Source organism: Jaculus jaculus, chromosome 1 (assembly GCF_020740685.1).
Source record: "Jaculus jaculus isolate mJacJac1 chromosome 1, mJacJac1.mat.Y.cur, whole genome shotgun sequence".
NCBI lineage: Eukaryota > Metazoa > Chordata > Mammalia > Rodentia > Dipodidae > Jaculus > Jaculus jaculus.
In genome coordinates this window covers 18505404-18531473 of record NC_059102.1, presented here as the reverse complement: position 1 = coordinate 18531473, position 26070 = coordinate 18505404, and the positions used below count along the sequence as shown (strand labels likewise).

The window sequence follows — 26070 nt, the reverse complement described above, 5'->3', positions numbered from 1 at the left end:
CGCTCATCTAGATTGACTTGGCCATATGTACAGCTTCTGTCTGTATGGCATTCACTCTTCCGGGAAGCAGGACAAGCATTGCTCGTGCATCTTGGCTGAATAACTTGGGGAAATTCCTCTCCCTCAGGATCACTGTGAAGGTATTCTGTAAAGGCATTTTTCTTTCAAGTACAGGTCTTAAAAATTGAAATTATCCAGGTTTTCATTTTTGCTCTTTGAAGAGTCATATGTATTAAACTTCCATTCTGAGAATCTAGCTTTTAAATGACCTTTTCAGCACTCATCCTTTTGTTCATTTTGATTTGTTCGGATAAATTACAACCATCTGGCCTTTTGTATTAAAGAAGGTTACATACAGAATTGACCTTTTGCTACTTATTGGGAGAGCAAGGTTCATTGTACTTGATATTAACTACTATTTCTGTTTTCTTGGTTATGTATTGTTACTTTACTTGAGAATCAAAAGCCTATTACTTGTGCCTATTGGTTGCAAGCTACTTTTATCTCCGTTGAAGTGTATTGTCTGAAAAATAGAGATTGTTATTTTTGTCTGTTTTATATGTAAGTATGTGCAGTGTGTCTGCCTGTCCATATGTGTATGAGTACATTTGTGTGTATGTGTGTGTTCATATGTGTGTGTGTGTGTATGTACAAGTGTGCATCCAAGTGTGTGCATAGTCCAGTGTTATTTTTAGGAACACTGACTACCTCTTTTTGCGCAGAGTTTGTAATTGGCCGCATTAGGCTACACTGGCTGGCCCGAGAGCCCTGGGGATCCCCTTGCCTCTGCCCCCTCAGATGGCGGCATGCTCCTGCCACCATCCCTGGCTTTTGTAGGACCAGGTTGTCATCTTTCCAAAGCAGACACTTTACCAATTGAACTTTCTGTCTAGCTCTGAGAAATTACGTTTTTTTTTTTTTTTTTAAATAATGAACCCGACTGGGCATGGTCATGCACGCCTTTAATCCCAGCACTCAGGAGGGAGAAGTAGGAGGATCACTGTGGGTTCGAGGCCAGCCTGAGACTCCACAGTGAATTCCAGGTCAGCCTGGGCTCGAGTGAGACCCTTCCTTGAAAATAAAAAAATAAATAATGTACCTGGTTTGTTTCACCCCCATGGGTCATAATGTAAAGGTATACTTCGAATTCACTTAACTTTGGTAAAGCCTGTGATATCCTTTGACTACTACGTTGTTCACATCTGGCTTCCTAAGACATCTTCCTTCTTGTTTCCTGCAAATTCTAAGCTCTAGTTTGCTGTGGAACCTTGAGTTTGCTGTTCTTTCTCCTCAAAATTTCCCTTTCTGTCTTCCACTGTTCTGTCGTTGTCTTTTGTTTTCCGTTGTTCCCCTCCCCTAATATTCTCTTTGTTCCCTAGTTTTTCCCGGCTTCTGTATAATTTCACTGGGTAATGTGATGATTTCTGGAAGTCCTGTGTGTGTTTCCTGAGTGGGGCATTATGAAGCTCACACAGTTCACTAGTTTCTTCCTCACGCCACTCTGGGAAATCTCAGCTTGGGGTATATAGCCAAGCTATGAGCTTGAAGCTCTATCTACTGCTGTATTAAAGGTGGAGCTTATCAAGATCTGGAGAGTTTGTGTGACCAAAATAAACGTGTGTGTGTGTGTGTGTGTGTGTGTGTGTGTGTGTAATGAATTCCACATCATGCGAAGGTCAGAGGACAACATTAAGGTGTTCGTCCTTGCTTTCCACCTTCTTTTATGCCAGGTTTCTCATTGTTCAGCGTGGGCAGCTGCCCCCAAGCTTCTGGCACAGTCTCCTGTCTCTGCCTCCCTCCGTACCCATGCACGGGGCCATGGTCACACCCCCGCCACAGGTCTGGTTTGCTACGAGGGCGCCAGGGTTCTGAACTCCGGTTCTCACACCTGTACAGCAAGCACTTTACTGACTGATCCACCTCCCCTCTCTGAAGTCAACTGTCACCTGTTATAAGCTTCTGAGTTTGTGGGGAGGTCTCTAACTAGTGAGGACTTGGGGCAAATGCCATTTTAATTAGGTCTTCTATTTCCAGTCTATTTAAAGGATTGGTCCTCCATGTTTTCTTTCCTTGGCTATATTGTGTTTTCTATCACACTTTATTTATGTAATATTTTTGTTATGTAATCTAATGTTGAATAGCTCTAATTTGTATTCATAATCACATTTGATTCTAAGTATCCAGAGTACTCTTTCACATAGGTAATATGAACTTTGGATTTTTATTTTTTGCCAGCAAATACAGGAGCAAGACAGACATACTGCCTTAAAGAGGCCATTTCAACAATTCAAAAGCAAGACAGACATATTGCCTTACAGAGAGACAACTATATGACCTACTTCTCACCAGAAGTCTATCCAGTAACTTCATGTGTTCTAGCTCCTTGGGATACTCCCATTTTGAGTGATTTCTTTTATCTTGGAATGACATCATCCTTGGCAAGTTCTATGCCAGTGATGCCATCTATTTCAACAAAGATATGATAAAATACACATTTTAATTTTAAGATTCCAATAAGTGATTGTCAAACACTTCTGCAGAGTTGAGGAAGGGACACAGCTCTATGACAGAGCACCACTTAGCATTCATGGGCTGAATCCTCAGTAGTGAAAAAATCAGAAATTAAGAGAAAATGATAGAAGAAGGGAAGGAAGGAGAAAGAAATCATCAGCATTCTACCTTTTATCAGGTCTTTCCTCATGGAGGAATTTATAAACCTTTGTTAATTTCAACTCTAGGCTACATAAACACTTCTAAAAACAGAATGATTGTCTGCCCACTGTCTTCTTCCGTGTCTTCAACAGGCATCTCATAAGAATCTTCACTGGTTTCGGTAGTGCGCGAAAAGTTCCTGGCCTGACAGGTGCCTCACACACCAGGTCTGAGAAAAGCCCCTGGCTCCAATAGAGCTCAGTTCAAGTGTGTTTAATTAATGAATGATTGAAGTAAAAAAAAAATTGAAGTTAGTCCAGATATTAATACAATGTCCATCAAGTGGTTCTAAGAGTAGACTTTTATTTTTAAAAGAGAACAAAATTCAGCTTACAATTTTAGTTTAAACTCTTCAGCACCATCCTTTGCAGTGCCAAGAGAGGAAGACCTTCATAATTTATTGCCGTTACTTAATGAGACTTCTGGATAAGGCGCTTTTTTTTTTTTTTTCTTGTGCTAGTACACGAAAGCATCTGCTCCGTGGTTTACAGTGCAGCCTTTCTCATTGTTGGACACATACGCTATGCCACCAAGTATATGAGAAGAATAAGTATGCAGAGAAATAGCAGTGCATGATCACAGCTTTGTATGAAGACATAGATTATTCAGTTTGAGAAAAGTGTTCACATCCTGGTATTGTTTATAAGTGAAGCCAGCAGACACAGTTGAGAACAGCTAGAAATTAGCTGTGCTGGCTCCTGTCAGTGTTCCATGGGCAGAGGAACAGTGAAGGAAGTTTCTAGTTCTTTCTCGATCTATTTCAAAACATAGGAAGAAATGTTAGCAAACATGCAGCTTCTGGCATTGACGTGACCAGTTGATAAAGATACTATCTCATTTTCCTTTTGCTGTTTGCTCCAGGCCGCCAATCAGCTCCATCTTCGCAAACAAATGGTTGCACAAGGCCTGCGCAGTAAAATGAAGCTTGATTTGTGTGAGAAGCAACCTTTTGGGTACTTCAAAATGTGCTTTTTGTGTTTAGAACAAGTCAGATTTTGGGAATAATCCTATCCCTTTGAAATTAAACTTATTTTTCACTGACACTCCAGTGCTTGATATGTCACTGAGCAATTGTCAGGTGTCCCTCCACTTCCTTGGGTCAGAGTCCTGTTGGGAGAAGCATACCTTTGGCCCCCATAATGCTGAACTAAGCCTGCATGATGATGAATATGTAGAAAAGGAAGATCTGTTTCAGTTTCATTGACATTGCATATTAATCTACACAGTTTTCTTACACAGAACATGTATACTTATAAATGTGAGGTATGTGTTATTTAGTTCCCACCAGTCAAAAGCTTTTAAAGATCTTACTACATGGACATGATGAGGATACTGTTTGTATCATCTTACTCATATTTTATTGGCAATTACCCGTGTTTCATATGACTAGTTTTACATGGAAGCTATAACATAAAGTTAATATGTAATACCAATATATTACATTATTATTCATTAATGTTTTATATTCATTAATTATTTTGTAGATCTTTTATTGTGTTTGGAAAAGGTCAGATAAGGAAATAGTAAGGTCCATTTGTTAAAAAAATTTTAACCATGCAAGATATCATTCATAAGTCAAAGGGAATAAAACAAGTAGAGAGAACTTAAGGCAAATCCCAGAAAACTGTGCTTGACCATGAACTTGAATTTACAACTCTCAAAGCTATTTATATGTGACTGTGAGAGACGTAGATCATGCTTATTCAAGATGTCATGCATAGCTTTCTACCAGCAACAAAGCATGCCTTCAGCCTTCAAAACAGCACCACGCTTGCCTTCCTCATACACATTTTTAGCCACTCAAAGGTGAGATGATGTTCAATCCAGATTCTATTTGTAACCACATGATTTTGAATTCGTATCTCCTTAACTCTTTGCTGTGAACCATGACTTCTAGACAAAAAATGCACTTTAATAAGTTAAATTATTACTAAAGTTTGCACTATTTCAATACCACATTATAAGGTAGGTGTTCTTTTTAATAGTGAGAAAGCACATCCTTAGGTCATATTTTTGACTCTCATTCATGAGCACTTTCTCTGCTGTGTTACAAGCGTGGCATACATACACATGGTAAATACTAGGAGAGCTCCTTCCTCATCCCCAGACCGAGGACTTTGTGCAGGAAGCCGCGCAGTGCTTCGCCCATTTGCATTCAAAGTCCAGCAGGTACCATTCCTCAGCTGATGTCCTGGAATCTCTAAAGAAAGAGTTCTATAAATGTAATGAAACCAATGGAAACACTGGTCAGGGTTCTGCCTTCTACAGTGGTGAGATTTTTTTTTTTTTTCATTTGAAAGAGTTTTTTCCAGCCCTCATCTTCTTAATATGTAATAATTATTTTATTAGCTATATAGAGTGAGAGGGGTAAGAATTGCACTGTCTAGTACTGGTCACCAGTTTTTTCTTAATATGTCTTAGTGAATATTATAATAACAAGGAACAGCAGCAATATAAATTAGCTAGGTAGCTGGTTTGGACTGGCTAGTTAATTGGTTTAGTTTAGGCAAATCCCAGAATCAACACAAGGAAAAAGAATGTGATTCCTAGTGGTGCTCCAGAGGTCTCAGCACAAAATTTCTGCTCCTTACTAATCATTGCTCATCTTTTTTTTTTTTTTTTTTTTTGAGAGCGACAGACACAGAGAGAAAGACAGATAGGGGGAGAGAGAGAGAATGGGCGCGCCAGGGCTTCCAGCCTCTGCAAACGAACTCCAGATGCGTGCGCCCCCTTGTGCATCTGGCTAACGTGGGACCTGGGGAACCGAGCCTCAAACCGCGGTCCTTAGGCTTCACAGGCAAGCGCTTAACCGCTAAGCCATCTCTCCAGCCCTCATTGCTCATCTTAAACAACAAACACAGAAGCTTTGAATAAAGTTGTGTGTGTTGCCACTAGCAATCCCTTGTGGTTCAATAGCAATCAACAAGGATCTTGACGTCTTATAAACCTTCTCTTTGCAGACAATATGTTCCTTTAATCTCCATTAATGCGTTTTGACAACTTTTCATTATCATTTCTTAAATATTTTTGGTGTGATTTCCTTCCTGCTAAAGCCAAAACCTGGGTTACTGTGAGTGTGAAGACGTGACCCAGCTATCATCAGAACAGAACCTTGGATTTCAGTAGCAATTCCTCTGAGGTCTGCAAAGTACTTTCAAAGGCATTTTATGAAGCCTGTGTATGGAGGCCAGGGGAAAAGTTATTGGTGGGCAGTATACGTTTCAGCCTCCATGGAAGTATAACCCAGACCATAGAGAGAAGACAATTTTCATCTTTAGTTCTCTAGATAAGGATCTATGCATGAAACGGTTCCTAAATTTTCAGTGCCATTTGTTGAAAAATGAATCCAATGTTATTGAGTTTAATGTGCTTTTAAGCCTGTTTTAAAACAGATCATTTTTAACCCCCTCCAGCAACTGCTTCGAGAACGACAGCAGATGGCCAGCCGTCCCTTTGCTTCTGTTGATGTAGCCCTGGAAGTAGGAGCTGAGCAAACAGACTTTCTGCGAGGGCCGTTAGAGGTAGGAACCGCGGCGCTGGATGGGGACCACTGTGATTTGCATATGTATATTGCTTCTGTAATCTGCATCTGCTTGTAAAGTCACACAGTGCCTGATTATCTGGAGTTGACAAGATTCAGCTACATATGTTATGCTGTTTTCAAGGCATTCTGTTTTAATGGTATGACATGAGCTGTAACAAAAGCCACTGGAGAATCTATTAGCGTAGGCAAGAGTGACAGACTGCTCACCTGGCAGCCTTTGCCTGACAGATAGGAGTGGAAAGACTTTAAGATATAGCTGTGATGGAAGGTATGAGTACCTGCATGTAGTCCTCAGAAAACCCCATGGCCCTTAGTTAACAATTTCGTCTATCTTCATTGGCAAAGTTTACTATTAAAATGAGTGGAAATGAGCTGCGTTTTAACTACGTAATTTTGCTTTTTAATGTTGAGAAATATAAAATATACTGAATATTTTTTATTTGTAGAGAATGACTGTATTACTCCTTTGTTGCAAGTGCCGTATGCTAAAACAGTATGGTGAAACAAAAACCAATTTGTGCAAGTAAATGTGATGCTAGAATCGCGAAATAGAGCAGGAAAATGGTTTCTGATATTTTTAAATTCCAAAGAGGAAAAAATGCACAGATTGTGATTAAGTGACTAATCAAAGAATTCTGAAGAATTCGAATTTAATTGTGTGGTTATTGCTTTATTTATATTTTATATTTATGACATGGTACATTACACAACACTAGAATCAAAGTATTATTCTGTTTTATAAACATGCCCTTACTTAACTAATTATATGCTGTTCTCATCAGATTTCTTTTTTGTTCTTCTTTTTTTTTTTTTTTATTTGAGAGTGACAGACACAGGGAGAAAGACAGATAGAGGGAGAGAGAGAGGATGGGCGTGCCAGGGCTTCCAGCCACTGCAAACGAACTCCAGATGCGTGTGCCCCCTTGTGCATCTGGCTAATGTGGGACCTGGGGAACCGAGCCTCGAACCAGGGTCCTTAGGCTTCACAGGCAAGCACTTAACTGCTAAGCCATCTCTCCAGCCCCAGATTTTTTTTATTTTTTATTTTTTAATTTTTATTAGCATTTTCCATGATTATAAAAAAATCCCATGGTAATTCCCTCCCTCCCCCCCATCAGATTTTTTTTTTTTAAAGAAAAGCAAGGAATATAAATAAGAATAGACTCCCTTCTCCCAAAAAAACTAGGTACAAATATAATAGATTTTTTTCTATAGCATTGTTGGCTATTCTAAAAAAGTAACTAAATTATATTTCATGGATAATATGCAAAATACCATGTTAAAGCATTTTATTTTCTATTTATTATTTGAGGGGAGAGAAAGATGTATCTATCTATCTATCTATCTATCTATCTATCTATATATATATATAGAGAGAGAGAGAGAGAGAGAGAGATGGAGAAAGGAAGAGAGAGAAAGAGGTGGGGGGGGGGGAGAAAATGGGTGCACCAGGGACTCCAGCCACTGCACATGAACTCGAGATGTGTGCACCACCTTGTGCATAGGTCTTACGTTTTTTCTGGGGAATCAAACCTGGTTCCTTTTGCTTTGCAGTCAAGTGTCTTATCCCCTAAGCAATTTCTCCAGCCAGAAGCACCAGTTTTGAAGGATATAAAACATTATGTGTGTTTGGATTTGGTGTGATTAACTTCTCACTACACTAGGTTACAGAACACCATGAAAACTTAGAGCATTAGGAACTTCATGTTCATACTTTGTATTATTTGGGAAAAATCAGAAAAGAGATGGAACTATTAAATGGAAGTTGTAGCACATGCTATAACTTCATTTTATTTTATTTTTTTGATGCAAGCCCAACAGATGAGCCTTTTTTTTTTTTTTTGGAGAAAACAAGAGTGAGGGGGGGGGGGTTGTGTGCCAGGGCCTCCAGCCACTGTAATCAAATTCCAGACACTCATGCCACCTTGTGCATATATGTGACCTTGCACATTCATCACCTTGTGTGTCTGGCTTACGTGGGATCTGGGGAGTCAAGCATGGCTTCATTGGCAGGTGCCTTAACTTCTAAACCATCTCTCCAACCCTAAAACTTCATTTTTGTCCTTCATATCAAATAATGTTAGTCTAAAAGCTTTAGTAGAAAACCTAAACTACTTAAGTCCAAATTGTCTTTTCTCTACCTCTGTTTACATTTTAAAATATTGCTAAAATTCAAGTAACAAGGGTAAATGATTTAAAATAATGTAAAAAGCCAAGCCTGGTGCCACACACCTTTAATCCCTGCGCTCGGCAAGCTGAGGTAGGAGGATCACCGTGAGTTCAAGGCCACCCTGAGACTACATAGGGAATTCCAGGTCAGCCTGGGCTAAATTGAAACCCTACCTCATAAAAATCAAAATAATAAAAAAAAAAACCAAACAAATAAACAAAAAGCAACATATAAAGACCAAAGAGAAAAGGGAAATATTCAAAGAACTAGAAAACTCACAAATAAGAACAAATATAACACGTAGATGTCTCACCAGTTTCTCATACCTCTTGATAGCATTCTGGGATGTACTGTTAGATGCCTGTGTTCAGAACCATTCAATTCTGCTTGTTCTAGATTTGCCAAATTTTCATTTACTGTATCATTGTTGCTTATGTGTACAGCATATGTATGGTATGTACACTTGTTTGTATGCATGTGCACATCCATGGGCTTGTGTGCAGAGGCTAGAGGACCTTGCGTGTCAACCTCCATCCCTCCTCCTCGTCTATTCTTGAGTCAGAGTCTCTCACTGATCCCAGAGCTGCTGTTTTCCATTGTGAGTGGCCCCAGGACTTCTCCAGTCTCTGCCCCACAGAACCAGGGTTGCAGGCATACACGGCTGTGTATGTGAGGGCTGGGGTCCAATCTCAGACCAGATCAGGTCCCCTCAGGCCTGCATGCTTGCTCTGTAGGTGTTCCTACCTGCTGAGTCATCTTCCCATCCCCTCAGTCTAACTGCGCGCCTGAAATTTTCTTTTCTATGCTTACAAAACGCCAGTGCTGCCTTTCAGTTGATATTTGCCTCGTGGTCTTTCCTTCAGTCTCCTGCTCACCGCTTCTCTGCGTCCTGTAGAAAAGGCAGCTTGCTATTCCCAGTTGCTCTGAGTCTGTCTTTTGGATGTCTACCTCGGCCAGAAATTTATGATTCTACCAAGGTTTATTTCAGCTACTCGTGTGCTTTTCTTGTGCTTTGTAAACAATGTTCATTTCTTTTGAGAATATTGCAAAGATGATATTTGGTTCTCATTTGTTCTAAAAAGTTTGCTCAAATGTATGAGTGTATGTACATATTACATATTTTAAAAATTTAATGCATATAATATATACTTAAAAATTTAACACATAGTCACATTTTTTCCCCATGGGGTCCAAGTTGTACACCTGAACTGATAGAACTGACAAGTCAGGGTTGATGTGGGCATGGTGCATGCTGAGGAGTTATTCAGTGGTGTGCATGCCTGGCTGTGAAATTCCTCATCCAAAATACAACATCATGCTGTTATTACTCTCCCATCCTGGGTTAGTACAAGCCTGTGTCTTCTCCTTCCCCACCCCACAGCAGACAGTATAGATAGCTATCCATCCAAGGCAAGGTGTTCTAATATAGGCTGCCGATTTCTTCCTCCAAGAGGTTTCGTAGCCTTCTATTCTTATTGGGGTTATGAAAAATGTTGGAGGGATTACTGGATGTGTCTCTGAGATTAATCATCTTTCCTCCCTCTTTTATGTTATCTTCATGTCTACTACCATGGGAGGAGACAAGTGACTCTGGCTGGGAAAATCTTGGTATTAGTGGATTCTATATATCACCCTTTAAAGAATTATTTTAATATAGAGATGCTTATTATTTTACTTACATTATTACTGAGTTCTCTGAATAACTGGCATGGCTGTAACATCTTTAGACCAGTTCTTTTCAGCAATGTAATTTTAAGATATCAAAGGAAAAAATAATTAAATGCAAACTCCCATTTAGCAAAGCCCATTTTATCAGAGAGTTAAGTTCTAATCATTAATGTGGGGTATTTTTGAAAAGCTTTATTGAAGTGTAATCACATAGCACACAGTCCACACACTTTAAGTGAGCTCAATGGGTTTTTATTATCTGCACAGAATTGCACAGCCGTGACTCATCAGCACTCACCCATGTTCCCCCAGCTCTCTGTTCTCTTGCCCTCGCCCCAGGCACACTCCAATCTCCTTCCTGTGTTTATAGATTTCTGTATTTTGGACAATTCGTGTAATGTAAATAGAATCATACCATCTTTAGTCTTTTCTGATAGCTTTTTCTTTTTTTAACTTCCCCTCACGATGTGGGCATGCATCCTCCATGCAGCTTGATTACTATTTCTCTGTGGCATATTTTGAAATCAGAAGTCGTCTGACTGTTCTTTATAAGCAATTCTTTGGGCTCTTCAGGCCCTTGGATTTTCATATAAAGTTTAGGATCCGTTTTGTGGTTTGAATATTTAATGTAGCCCATGGGCTCGTGTGTTGGGATTGTTGGTCCCCAGCTGGCAGTGGTGTTTGGTGAGGTGGAGGAACCTCTAGGAAGTGGATCCTTGCTAGAAGAAGAGTACCTTCAGGAAGAGGCTAGCCCCAGCTCCTGGTCATCCTCGGTTTCTTGACGATGGTTTTAGTATAAGAAACAGTTTCTGGAACATGCTGTCATGCTTCTAACTCCCTAATGGGATGTGTTCCCTTGCAACTGTAAAGCAGAATAAACCATGTCCTTGTTCCTGTCAGGTGTGTGATCACAGAAACAAAGACAATCACAAATGTGAACCCCTTTTAAATTTCTGCCAAGAATTCTGCTTTTCTTTTGATAGGGGCTATATTGATCCTGCACATGAATTTGGGAGACTATACATTGTCTTAACATTTGCCTTACTAATGGGGCATTTGTGTTAGTTGTGTCCTCTGTTTAGAAACCTAAATTCAATATCAGATTTCCTCCATCTTGGCAAATAATTGTGAATATTTAAAAATCCCCAATGGCTGTGTGTGTCCAATGATATCAACTTAATTATCAACTTAGAATATTTTAAAAATAAATCCAAGCTAAAAACACTGTTCAGTAGATGTTTTTAGAGCTTAATTTTTTTTTGTTTACTTTTTGCTGTTAAAATTAAACATCTGAGTCTCAGCAACTAACTGCTAATTTCTTCCTTTGAAAGTTTTTAGAAAATGACAGAGGTAGAAGGAGAATTTCTAGAATCATATTTTATCTCCTATTTCTTAAGAACTTTAATAATTACTACTATTAGAAAGTTATTTGCCTGATATATATGTATGTCTTTTATTTTCCACTGATAGAACACAGTAAAACCTTACCCAGATCTCGGCTTTATGCATGTAACTCAGTATGCTACGGTTTATTGATTTGCTTGCATGGCAAATTCTGAAGTTTGGGCCTATTCTGAAATCACATTAAGGGTTTTATATAAATCTAAAAATCAAACTAAGTTTAAAGTTCTTCAACTAGGTTTTTCGTAAAATTTAATATTTATATTCAATAAAAAAACCATGAGTTAGCAAGCTACTAGTGTTATGTAAAAAAGTCTTGACTATTCATAATATGGTTATTTAAGGGATGGATTTCATTTATATTAAATTTGACCCTTATGTGCTACTCTTAGGTTTCATTTCTATATAGGCAAGGAAAAATGTAGGGCATAGTAATAAATCAATTACCTTTTATTCATCTACTCTGTACTGCAATACACAAGCATATCCTAATCTATGAAGTATCTATGTTCCCAAAAATGTGTTTTTAATTGCTCAATTTTTATGAAAACTTTATTGTGTAAAATCTTTATGAGTAAAATAAAAAATATAAAATTAATTATATATGAAATATATAATTCATTTTATATATTATATTTTTTATATAATATCTCATATTATATATGTAATATTCTTATATGTATGTTGTAGCATACAGTTTCAGGTTCACTGAGATGAACTTCCAGACCAGGCACAGTTATGGAAGAAGGGATATTTATTGAAACTTATAGATCTAGGGCAAGTTCCATAAGGGCAGAAGAAGCTAGCCCTGATTTCACAGGTCCAAGCAGACAGAGAGAAGCCAAAGCCACACAGCACACTTCAGGAACTCCAGGTGAAACTAGGCACTTTACATATCTTTAGACTGAAATTTCAAACAAACCACCACACCATAGAGCTGGATCCTAAGATCCACCCAGTGACACCGCCTCCAGCCAGGTATCTGCAGATGCAAACTACAAATGAATAAAACACTGAATATGCTGGGGGCCATTTAGTCAAACTATCATATGTTTATATAGGAATCACCCTACCTATTAGTAAATATGAATTCTTGTATTTTCCAGTATTAAAATCTGCTATTAATTAACAAATGTATATTCAGGACAATTTGCTAGTTGATTTTAAACTTATTTTAAAGGGGTTACTTCGTGGTAGCTGTGTGATCCATGGTATGAATTTGTCAGTTTCCCCCAGCACCAGCAGGAACATCTACAGTGGCACCTGAGGAACACTGGGACAAGGCACAAAGAATGATGTTTCTTTGAAGTGTATGTTCCAGCATTAAAAATAAGTGAATAAGGGCTGGAGGGATGGCTTAGTGGTTAAGGCATTTGCCTGAAAAGCCAAAGGACCCAGGTTCGATTCCCCAGGACCCACATTAGCCAAATGCACAAGAGGGCTTATGCTTCTGGAGTTTGTCTGCAGTGGCTGGAGACCCTAGAATGCCCAGTCTCTGTCTCTCCCTCTTTCTCTGTCAAATAAATAGACAAAAATAAAACATTAAAAGCAATAAGTAAATAAGTAGATAGTTGGTGTAGCAGACAGATTCAGGTTCGCTGAGATGAACTTCCAGACCAGGCACAGTTATGGAGGAAGGGACTTATTGAAGCTTACAGATCCAGGGGAAGTCCCATAAATAGCAGAAGAAGCTGGCCTGCCTTCACAGGACCAAGCAGGGAGAGAGAAATACAAGCCAAAAAGCCAAAAGCCACACAGCACACTTCAGGAACTCCTGCTAGGCACACTTTGCATATCTTTACATTGAAATCTGAAACCCACCACCACACCTTAAGATCCACCCAGTTTTCGAGTTTCTGGTCTTATGTTGAGGTCTTTGATCCATTTGGATTTGAGTGTAGTGCATGGTGAAATGTGTGGATCAAGTTTTAGTTTCCTGCATGTGGTTATCCAGTTTGTCCAGCACCATTTGTTGAAGATGCTATCTTTTTTCCAGTCTATATTGTTTGGGCTTTTGTCGAATATCAAGTAGCTATAGTTGCTTGACCCAAAATCCGGGTCCTCAAGTCTATTCCATTGGTCTATATTCCTGTTTTTATGCCAGTACCATGCTGTTTTTATTACTATGGCTTTGTAATATAGCTTTATATCAGGTATGGTGATGCTACCAGAGGTATTTCTTTTGCTGAGGATATGTTTGGATATGCGAGGCCTTCTGCCTTCCCATATGAAATTTGAGATCATTTTTTCTATCTCTGTGAAGAACACTGTAGGGATTTTAATTGGAATTGCGTTAAATCTGTATATTGCCTTTGGTAGGATTGTCATCTTCACAATGTTAATTCTGCCTATCCAGGAGTATGGGAGGTCTTTCCATCGGAAAGAATGTCAGAGTCACATGTTGGGTCATGATTTGCAGAGATATTTATCATACCAATAACTGGGGGCTAACTCCACAATGCACGACCCATTTACATCAACAAGGAGGGTCCAGTGGGAGGGGGTAGATCACAAATGAGCCTAAACAATGGTACCAAACTGCCTGTATTTACTAAAAAGAAAACTAATAAATTAAATTAATTAAAAAAAAAGATCTACCCAGTGACATTGCCTCCAGCCAGATAACTAAAGATGCAAACTACAAACAAATAAACAACTGAATATATTGGGGGCCATCTATTCTATTCAAACCACCACAGTTGGTAAGTGCAATGCAAAAGGAAAAGATAAAAGTAAGAAAAGGGAATTTGGTATGCTCTGAGTAGGTAGGCATCCATCATTGATATAGTGACTGCAATGAGACAGTGAAAAAATGCGTATGTCTTGAAAACTATGAAAAAGTTAATCAAGCAACCCAGAAATGAGTTTCTGGGAAGTACTCAAGGCTAATATATAGAGTGGGCTTTGAAAGGTTAAGCAGACACTGAGGTATGGACAATCTGAAGAGAAATGGGACAAAGGAAATAGAAAGTAGACAATACCACTATGGATAGCTAGAGCTCAGTGTCACTGGAAACTCGAGTTTCCAGGAAAAAGTACCTGTCAGACCATGGTGGCAGGGAATGAAGTTGCGGATGTTTACTCTATCTTCTTTTAGTCAACAATTAGGGGTAGTATCGCCTAAGAGACTGCAAAAATCTCGCAGATGTGGAAAGATGGGCTTTGGCAGTTAGCATTTGGGCATGTTAACCAACTTTGATCCTGCTCACAGGAGCGAAGGTAGAAATGACAAGACTTCTTACAGAAGTCACTTGCCAGAATCGAGGCCAGAGACGATAGTGGCAAGACCCGTGTGAAGCTCTAGACACCTTCGGAAGTGGTTGGATTTGGGGACAACATTTAAGGTTAATATACATGTGGTGTTCACATTTTGAATGGCTTCCCAGTAAGTTTGTGTTTGTAAGGTCCAGATAGTAAGGTGGGGAGACATAGTAATGGCCTTGCAGTCTCTGACACTGTGCTGATTATCTACAGGGCATTGTGCTATATAAAGACTCCTTTCTCTAGTTCTGCTCAGATAGCAGTGAGTGTTTTCTTTACTGACACTATGAGAACAAGAGAAAAGAAACATGCCTGCTGCTCTTTAGTAACTTAAATTTGAGGGTTTTAGAGCTGGAGTCACACTAGAAGTATCATGTGATTTTTGTTACAAGTAAGATATTCACAGCATTTACATTGGAATTATGGTATGTTGAGGATGTTTGAAAGTGTAGTGTGTCCCTCATTCATTTTGTGAGGAGAGGGAGCAGTGGTGCTGTGTAATCTGATATGAATCTTTCAGTGCTCTGGACAATGTTCTCTAGGCTATTCATTCTGTTTCTCGTTTTAGTTGTGTTACTTTTTAGCCAATTACTCTCAATCCACTATTTACAATATGAAAAACTACAAAATGCTTCAGTGACCAACTATAAAGGATTTGTTAGTTAATTTATTAGGTGGTATATGTTCATTTTTCCTTTTACATTGCTGTGTTATCCTTTTTATAATTATATGCACTATTTTATAGGGAAGATATAGGAGAAAAAAAATCAAAGTATAAAATCTAGGTCTTTTTTTTTTCCATTTTGTCATCTTAAAATTGACTTGACATATATTGAGTGCTTAAATTTTTGCCACTTATTCAAAATGAGTATTTCTAATCACTTTTTATGAATTAGGATACAGAAACTCTTATGGATATTGTATATACGCTGATGTTCTGTTACCTTTCACCATCATGATTAATGCACATTTCAATTCCCAAACTATGAATGACCTTTGCAGTATATTCTAGGAGATTGTATCAAACATGCACTGGAGAGAGGTCTGCTTACTATAAAGGAGGATGCATTTGCCAAGGGAAGGAGCTTGGACTCGATCTTCCCAGGTCATATGGATATTTGAAATGCTTAAACTGAATTTGAAATGGAGAGAGAGAGGAGGAGGAATGAGCACACGGAGGACCTCTTTTTTTGTTTGTTTGTTTTTCTTCAAGGTAGGGTCTCCCTCTAGCACAGACAGACCTGGAATTCACTCTGTACTCTCAGGGTGGCATCAAACTCATGGTGATCCTCCTACCTCTGTTTACCAAGTACTGGACTTTCCACTGCAAATGAACTCCACATACCTGTACCATTTTGGGTACCTGGCTTTACATGTGCACTGGGGAATGGAAACTGGGCTGCTACACTTTGTAAGTGAGTGCCTTTAACTTCTGAACCATCTCTCCAGCTCTGAAATGATACTTTTCAAAATTTATTTATCTAATATGATCTCAGTCTCATTTAAGCCCTAGGCTCGTCTTACAAATTAAGCAGAGGTAACCTCTCCCTTCTCTCCCCACTAATTTGAGAAAACCAAGGTGTGGAGACCTCTGTTAAGACTGAAAAATTGGTCACCAGGAAGCAAGAATCACAGTGCAGAATTTTAGACCTAAGGATTTCTTACTGGCACTATTTATTTATTTATTTATTTTTGAGGTAGGGTCTCACTCTAGCTCAGGCTGACCTGGATTTCACTATGTAGTCTCAGGATGGCCTCAAACTCATGGTGATCCTTCTACGTTTGCCTCCCGAGTGCTAGGATTAAAGACATGCGCCACCACACCTGGCTAACCTCCTGCACTATTCTTTTTTTAATCTCTTTATCACATTATTAATTCTATTTTAATAAAGCATGCATATATTACATACATATCCTGTTAACTGTGGCCCATCCTCTCAAATGTGAGCGATTCCCACTATATTGCTTCTGTGTACCTATATGTCCCTATGAATTTTTTTAAATTTATTAACTTTTTCCATGATTATAAATAATATCCCATGGTAATGCTCTGCCTCCTCCCACTTTCCCCTTTGAAACTCTATTCTCCATCATATCCCCTCCTCCTCTCAATCAGTCTCTCTTTTATTTTGATGTCATGATCTTTTCTTCCTATTATGAAGGTCTTGTGTAGGTAGTGTCAGGCACTGTGAGGTCATGGATATCCAGGCCATTTTGTGCCTGGAGGAGCACGTTGTAAGGAGTCCTACCCTTCCTTAGGCTCTTACATTCTTTCTGCCACCAATTCGGCAATGGACCCTGAGCTTTGGAAGGTGTGATATAGATATTGCAGTGCTAAGCACTTCTGTCACTTCTTCCTAGCGCACCATGATGCCTTCTGAGTCATCCAAAGGTCACTACCATCTGAAAAGAGAAGGTTCTCTACCAAAAGTGAGAATAGTATTAATATATAGGTATGAACATTAAGAGATGTGCTTACTGGTTTGATGAGCATAGTATATACATTTAGTCAAACAGCAGCAGACATTACACCCCTAGGGCTCATGACTCTTCTTTATATTTGCTGAATTTAGTTTAAATTGAGACTAAGATTTCATACCATTATATAACCATGTAACTATTTTTTTCTTAGAAACTTATTAATGAGCCAGGTGTAGTGGTTCACGCCTTTAATCCCAGCACTCAGGAAGCAGAGGTAGGAGGATAACAATGAGATCAAGGCTACCCTGAGATTACATCATGAATTCATGCTCAGCCTGTGCCAGAGCAAGACCCCCACCTCAAAAAAACAAAAACAAAAAACAAAAAGAGAAAAAAGAATGTTATTAATGAATGTGATAGTTACCTTCTCATTGGTGGGACAAAGCATCCAACCGAAAGCAGTCTGTGGAAGGGAAGGGTTTATTTTGACTCACGGAAGGGAGGAGAAGCTCCGTGATGGCAGAGGAGAGCACAGCGGCTGGACGGCACCTGTGCCACAGCAGGTGGAAACAAGAGCAAGAGTTAAAGTAGACACTGCCAAGGGCGAGCTAGGTGTAACAGCTCTCAGCCTGCCCCTAACAGCCCACCTCCTCCAGCATGGCTCTATCTCCCAAATTGCCACCAACTGGAAATGAAGTAATCAAACATATGAAGTTATGGGGGACACCTCATTCAAACCACTCCAAAGAGCATTGACTCAAATTCATGTAATATTCTGTGATGCCAGGTGTTCAAATTCAAATAGGTAATAGGCTATCTTAGTTCATCACAAAGTGCTAGCTCCTATCAACTGGACTCTAAATTGCTATAAGAAATCAGATTGAGTGCTGGAGAGATAGCTCAGTGGTTCAGGTGCTAGCCTGTGATGTCTAAGGACCCAGATTCTATTCACCAGGACCCATATAAGCCAGACATACAAGGGGGCACATGCATCTAGAGTTTGTTTACAGTGGCTAGAGGCCCTGGTGCACCCATTCTCCCCCCCCTTCTGCCTCTTTCAAATAAAGAAAAAAAATATTTTAACAATCAGATTGATTTATCCAAGTACAGTTAATTCAGAACATATGTAATCTTCCTATTATTTTTATATTAGAATTTTTACAAAATAACTTTATAGTTATTTCTATGTTAATAAATTATCAAATCTATCACTTGCTTTAGAAACAACACTTAAGATGGCATTATTTGGTCATAATAATCAAGTAGAGTTATTAAAAATACTGTACCAGCATGATTAATTTGGTTCAAATTCATAATTTTATTAGCATTCTATGCACATATTTAACCAGTTTATACTAAAATTTTCATCTTAAATACTCAAATCTGTGTTTTCCACACATAAAAGTATAGATTTAGGGCTGGAGGGATGGCTTAGCATTTAAGGCATTTGCCTGCAAAGCCAGAGGACCCAGGTTCGGTTCCCCAGGACCCACATTAGCCAGATGCATAAGGGGGTAACTGTGTCTGGAGTTCGTGTGCAGTGGCTGGAGGCCCTGGTGTGCCCATTCTCTCTCTCTGTCTCTGTCAAGTAAATAAATAAATGAAAAATTTAAGAAGTATAGATTTGGAATGTTTTATTTGTGAAAAATATATTGGTTATAAATAAAGTGTTTATGGATTCAATCATCCCATAGACTAGAAATAATCTAATTAGGAATCTACTTACTCTATAAAATTAGCCTCAACAGTGTGGATTTTAACATTACATTGAGCTGTGTTCTCTGAATTGAGAAATTTCAGTTTATTACATTATGTAAGGAACATCTGTCCAAAAGTGACAAATGTGTTGTTCACATCTAAGGCAGGCACAGTGATGCCACTCTCATGTTGAGAGCATTGTTGGACTCCATTCCAGGTCAGCATGATCCCCATTTTCTAGGGCACAGCCATGGGCTCCCGAGCTCTTCATTCTTGCCCTGCCACCTTTGCGGACCATAGTTGTAAAGATGGACCTATTTCATGTTCCTAGTTTCTTATGTTTTAGTATTATATTCATGTTGTGATATCTGATTTTATAAAATTGTCCTTAGTAATTATTTTGAGGTGTATAGTGTGTGTGTGTGTGTGTGTGTGTGTGTGTGTATAACCTGAGTGTGAGTGCACACTGTGAAAGCCAGAGGAAGTCATCAGTTGTCCTCCCCTATTATTCTTCTACCTTATTTTTTAAAAATTTTTTTGTTCATTTTTATTTATTTATTTGAGAGCAACAGAGAGAAATAGGAAGAGAGAGAGAGAGAGAGAGAGAGAGAGAGAGAGAGAGAGAGAGAGAGAATGGGCGTGCCAGGGCCTCCAGCCACTGCAAATGAACTCCAGATGCATGCACCCCCTGTCCATCTGGCTAATGTGGGTCCTGGGGAATCAAGCCTTGAACCGGGGTCCTTAGGCTTCACAGGCACACGTTTAACCTCTAAGTCATCTCTCCAGCCCTGCCTTATTTTTTGGAGACAGACTTTGTCACTCAGTCAGAGCTCCTCATCCATGAACCACTGGCTCTCCATCCTCTTCAGTGCTGGGATGAGAGCTGCGTATGATAATGCCTGGCTGTTTCTAAACTCAGTTCCTGATGTCTGCTCAACAAGCATGTCTACCTGCTAAGTCATTTTTCTTGCTCCTTTATTTTCTATTTTGTAAATAATGCATCCTCACTGGAGAAAGAAAGTAATACAGAAATAATAAAATTGAAATTTCATTTGGGCATGGTGGTGCATGCCTTTAATCCCAGCACTCAGGAGGCAGACGTAGGAGGATCATCATAAGTTCAAGGCCGGGCTGGAGAGATGGCTTAGCGGTTAAGTGCTTGCCTGTGAAGCCTAAGGACCCCGGTTCGAGGCTCAGTTCCCCAGGTCCCACGTTAGCCAGATGCACAAGGGGGCGCACGCGTCTGGAGTTCGTTTGCAGAGGCTGGAAGCCCTGGCGCGCCCATTCTCTCTCTCTCCCTCTATCTGTCTTTCTCCCTGTGTCTGTCGCTCTCAAATAAATAAAAAATTAAAAAAAAAAAAAAATAAGTTCGAGGCCACCAGGAGACTACATAGTGAATTCCAGGTCAGCATGTACAAGAGTGAGACCCTGGCTCAAAAAAGAAAAAAAAATAAAATTTTCATATTCCCACAATTCATAAATGTTCACTACCGAAAATTTTGTTATTTCTTTCCAATAGCATTTTTATTTTTAATACAGATATTTTTTTTAAAAAATATTGAAAGCACATTGTATATGAGAAAAATAGAGGAAGACATGAAAAATGAAGGACCCCTCATGCTTATGAATTAGAAAAATTGAAATGATTAAAATGTCTGTATTGCTCGAAGTGATTAACAGATTCATTTCAGGCTCCATGAAAACATCAACGGTATATTTTTTCAAAACTAAAAAAAAATTCAAAATGCATATAGAAGACCCTTGGACATCTAACTATATATATTGTGAGCAAAGCTTGGAGACACCACAGTACCTGGTCCTAAGTCATACTAAGGGTTATAGTAATGGAGACAGTTTATTGCTGTGTAAAAGCCAAGAGGGTAGTGGAATAATAGGGAATTGGGAAATAAATTCAGATATATGTAGTCTGCTGGTACTTGATAAAGGTGACATGTGTTGGAAAAAGACAGCTTCCTAAGTAAACAGTTTGAGGACAACTGGATATTTACATGCAGGAGAATGAAACTTGGCCCCTATCACCTTGGACCCTATACAAAAATCAACCCAAATGGATCCAAGATCTAAAACCCTGAAACAAAAGTTCAAAAGAAGCACTTCCCAGCACCAGAAATAAGCAATGATTTTTTTTTTTTTTTTGAATAAGCCTCTAAAAGCAGGCAACAAAAGCAAAAAGACACAGGTGGGATTATACCACGAGAAGAAGCGTCTACACAATGAAGGAACAAGAGCGTGCAGAGATAGCCCACAGAGCAGGACAAGGCCTTTGCAAATGGTTCATCTGACGAAGGATCAATAATCAGAATACATAAAGGAATAAAAAAGTCTCAACCACCAAATTCCCATAAATCTAGTTTAGAAAGTGAGCCAATGAACTGACTATATATTTTTCAAAAGAAGAAACTCAAGTTGCCAACTAGTTTATGAAAAGCAACATGCACAGTCATAAGCTGTCAGGGAAATGCCAGTTATAATTGCACTGAGAGATGATCTCACCCCAGTTATAATGATTTATCAAAAAGATGAAAGATAACAAATAGTAGTGAGAACATGGAGAAAAGGGAACTTTTTATACTATTGGGAAGAATGCAAATTCATACAATCTTTAGGGAAAAAAGTATGAATATTGCTCAAAAAACTTCTTTACAGCTGGGCGTGGTGGCACACGCCTTTAATCCCAGCACTCGGGAGGCAGAGGTAGGAGGATTGCCATGAGTTCAAGGCCTGTCAGCCTGAGCTAGACTGAGACCCTACCTTGAAAATAAACCAAAAAAAAAAAAAACCTATTTACAATAACTAAGATATATAATCACCCTTAATGTTTACCATTGCATGATTTAGTAAAGAATATGTGATATTTACATGCACCTAATTATTCAAACTTTAATGTGATATTCTGCCAAAGGACGAGATGAGTGAATGAGATAAGCCAGGCATAGGTCCACGTGTAGAAGGCAGCAAAGAGCATTTCCTGTGCATGCCACAGGGCTTGAGAGAACTAGTGAGTTTCATCCCCAAAGCCAATATAGACATCTGGGAGTGACAGTGCAATCAGTAACCTCTGTGCCATGGAGAGCAGAGAAGGGAAGATCCCTGGGGCTCATACACAAAAATGTCAAACTCTGGAATCTATAAAAAGAGATTCTGAATCAAGATAAAGTGATGGAGGAACTCCATGTTCCTCTCTAGTAACCACAGGCAAGAAAAAGAGGGCCCCACATGGCCCCATACACACCACACCCCCCAACACAGCACAGCACCTCTCTCTTCTGCCTCTCACACACGAGAGAGACAGAGAGAGAGAGAGAGAGAGAGAGAGAGAGAGAGAGAGAGAGAGAGAGAGAGAGAGATCTGAATGCTGAGTATTGATTTCTAGAAACTTAGAAGAGACAAGAGATGGTAGCAGAGGCAGGTTGAATATAGGCATAGCAGAGTTAGAAGTTAGGAGGTGACTGGTTCATTCCATAGCCCATTATGCATTTTATGAAGACCTGAGAAGAGCTTAATGGCTCTACACATAAAGTAGTGCTAAGAGGATTAAAATGTTTGTTACTTGACTTGTATGTATGTATGTATATACTTATACATCCCAATTAGATGTACAGAAAAACAACACTAGACAAATAAAAGAGTATTTATTCTAGTTTTTAAAACATGTGTAAGTCCACAATATGTTTTATTGGAACATCATAAAAAAAACAGGTTAGTGATTCTTGGGCAGTGTTTCAGCTATAGGTAAAGAAGACTGAATTTATAACATTCCCCTAACACACCCTTCACAGCTCTTGATACCAGAATGAGCTGGCTCTGTGATTCTATCTCCCAAATCATTTCACAGTGTGAAACAAAGTCCTGCCAAACCAGTTAATACACATTCCTATACATGCTGAAATATGTATTTGATAGAGTAGTATTGATATCAATTATTTAATATTAATTCAGATAAATTAATAATGTTAATTAGTCCTTATTTCTCAGTAATATCAACAAAACTATTGATAATATTATTGCTCCATTTTTATTTTTATTTTATTTATTTATTTATTTTATTAATTATGTTTGTACTCAGCAAATACAGTCAATTTGGCCATTATTAGGCTCATTCATTACCTACCCCTTCCCCTTGGCCCCTCCTTGTTGAGGTATATGGGTCATGCATTCTGGAGTTAGCCCACAGTTACAGGTAGGATAAATGTCTGCATATCATGACCCAACATGTGGCTCTGACATTCTTTTGGGCCCCTCTTCCGCAAAATTTCCCTGAGCCATGTTGGGTTCATTTTTGGTCTGCTTCAGTGATGAGGTGTTGGAGGCCCCTGAGTCTCTGGATGTCTGATTTGGTAGGAGTTGATTTTTCTCTGTGTCGATGTCCTTCACCCTTGTGGTGGTACCCGATTCACCAAGAAAACCGCACCCTTGCTTGTTTTGCCAATTGTTCTTAGTTTCATCCTGAGCCCTTTTGAGGTATGATGGGTGGCTCTTTCCTTAGGATCTATATCTGTCTTAAAAAGAGAAGCAGATTATATAGAATTTAATAGGTATAGGCCCTCTTGTAGCCTACGATTGGTGGTAGCTTGATAGTGGAGAGCGGGCTTATGTTTGGATATGGTTCTGACTTGTTTCCAAACTCCAGCTATGGGTCTCGTACCACTGAGGAGATCAGTTAGCCGAACCAAGAGAAGTTGGTTTCCCACCATGGCTGTGTGCCACTATTGTACTTGTATGAACCTCACAACAGGTTATTTGCTGCTAAGTAGGTGAGACCAAGAGTTGCTTGGACAGATATTGGTCATTATCCCCCATTCACCCATGTCACACCTTTTGGCACTGGACTTACTGACTGTCTGGGGACTGACTCTCTTCCAGCTTCCAGCCATGCCATTCCATTTTATGTGTCTTCTGCATAAGGTGTCTTCATCAGTAGGGTCTTACCACTAGCCTTTGGAGGGTCATCAAGTACTCTGACAGAAATCTGTCTGTCTTTTAGGAAACCTCGTAGGTCTCTCTGATCAAAAGCTCATTGTGGATGATAGCCACATGCTAGTACTGGGAGTTACAGGTCAGTGCCCACTAAGAAAAGGAAGAAAAAGATAAGAAATATAAAAGAGATAGAGAGAAGGAGGGGGAGAGAGAGGCTGTAGAAGATTAAGGTCAGTCTTCATCATACCCTCTCCAGTGTCTTATGAGTCAGGTGTTCCCTCTAAGGGCCTGGTGAAGGTTCAGACATTTGGTCTGCCTTTTAGGATGTAGAATTTTATGGTACCATTGCCTTTTGGGTCAAGATATGTGCTTCCAACCCCCTTTCCCCTCCTCTCCCTCCCCACCCATCCTATTGTCTAGTCCATGAGAAGCTTGCTGGATGTGTAAGGCATCTTGGGTAGATTCAGGTTAGGTGCTATAGATGAGTGAGACTATGTGGTGATTTTTTTTTCTGTGATTGGGTAAGTTCACTAAGAATGATCTGTTCCATGTTCAACCATTTTTCCTCAAATTTCATTGTGTCATTTTTTTCTTACTGCTGTACAGAATTCCATTGTGTAGATATACCATATCTTAGTTATCCACTCTTCTAGTGATGGACATCTGTGTTGATTCCAGCTCTTAGCTATTATGAATTGAGCCACTACAAACATGGGTGAGCAAATCTCTCTGGCCTGTGGTTTGAAGGTTTTAAGGTAGATGCCCAGTAAGGGAATAACTGGATCTGTTGGTATCTCTATAATCAGCTTTTTCAGGAGTGTTCAGATTGCTTTCCAAAGTGGTTGTACCATCTTACAATCCTACCAAGAGTGGATGAGTGTTCCTACTTCTCCACATCCTTGCCAGCATTTATTTTCATTTGATTTTTTGATGTTTGCTATCCTTACTGGGATAAGGTGGAATCTCATTGTTGTTTTAAGTTGCATTTCCCTGATGATTAGGGATGATGAACATTTTCTTAAGTGTGTGTTTGCCATTTGTATTTCTTCCTCTGTGAACTGCCTTATGAGCTCTTTGCCCCATTTTGTGAGTGGGGTGCTTGACTTTTTACTGTTTAGATTTTTGAGTTCTTCATAGATTCTAGAGATTAGGCATCTGTCAGTTGTATAATCAGCAAATCTTTTCTCCCATTCTGTGGGTAATCTATTGGCTTTGCTTATTGTATGCTTGTCTGTAAAGAAACTCTTCAGCTTCATGTGATCCCATCGTTTGAGTGACTGTTTAAGATCGTGAGCTACTGGGGTTTTGTTCAGGAAGATTTTTTCCATTCTTATATCATGGAAAGTACTTCCTATATTTTAGTCTAGTAGTAGTCAAGTTTCTGGTCTTATATTGAGGTCTTTTATCCATTTGGATTTGAGTGTAGTGCATGGTGAAATGTGTGGATCAATTTTCATTTTCCTGCATGTGGTTATCCAGTTTATCCAGCACCATTTGTTGTAGATGCTGTCTTTTTTCCAGCCTATATTGTTTGGGCCTTTGCCAAATATCAAGTAGCTTTAGTTGCTTGACCCAAAGTCCGGGTCCTCAAGTCTATTCACTTGGTCTGTACTCCTGTTATTATGCCAGTACCATGCTGTTTTTATTACTATGGCTTTGTGTTATAGCTTTAGATCAGGTATTGTGATGCCTCCAGAGGTATTTCTTTTGCTGAGGATATGTTTAGATATGTGAGCCCTTCTGCCTTTCTATATGAAATTTGAGATCATTTTTTCTGTCTCTGTGAAGAACACCATTGGGATTTTAATTGGAATGGCATTAAATCTGTATATTGCCTTTGGTAGGATTGCCATCTTCATGATGTTAATTCTACCTATCCAGGAGCATGGGAGGTCTTTCGATTTACTCAAGTCCCCATCAATTTATTTTTTGAATGTTTTTATTGTGTAGATCTTTCACTTCCTTAGTTAACATTATTACAAGGTATTTTATTTTTTGTTGTTGTTGTTGCTATTGAAAATGGGACCATGTCCCTTATTTCTTTCTCTGTATCTTTGTCATTTGCATATAGAAAGGCTACTGGTTTTTGTGCATTGATTTTGTATCCTGCTACTTTGCTAAAGGAGATAATCACCTTCAGGAGTTTGGGGATGGTGTCTCTCGGGTCTCTTACAAATACAATCATGTCATCAGCTAATAGAGGTAACTTAACTTCTTCCTTTCCAAATTGTATTCCTTTTATTTCCTTCTCCTGTCT

General features: G+C 39.1%; 1 protein-coding gene across 1 annotated transcript in view; it reads left to right on the top strand.

Annotated features, from left to right (window-relative positions):
* Atrnl1 (attractin like 1) overlaps nucleotides 1-26070 on the top strand; it is a 752002-nt gene that overhangs the window by 506347 nt on the left and 219585 nt on the right. The window contains exon 27 of the mRNA XM_004659313.2: nucleotides 6126-6233. Within this exon, the coding sequence (XP_004659370.2) occupies nucleotides 6126-6233 (108 nt within the window). The remainder of the gene's footprint in view (nucleotides 1-6125; nucleotides 6234-26070) is intronic.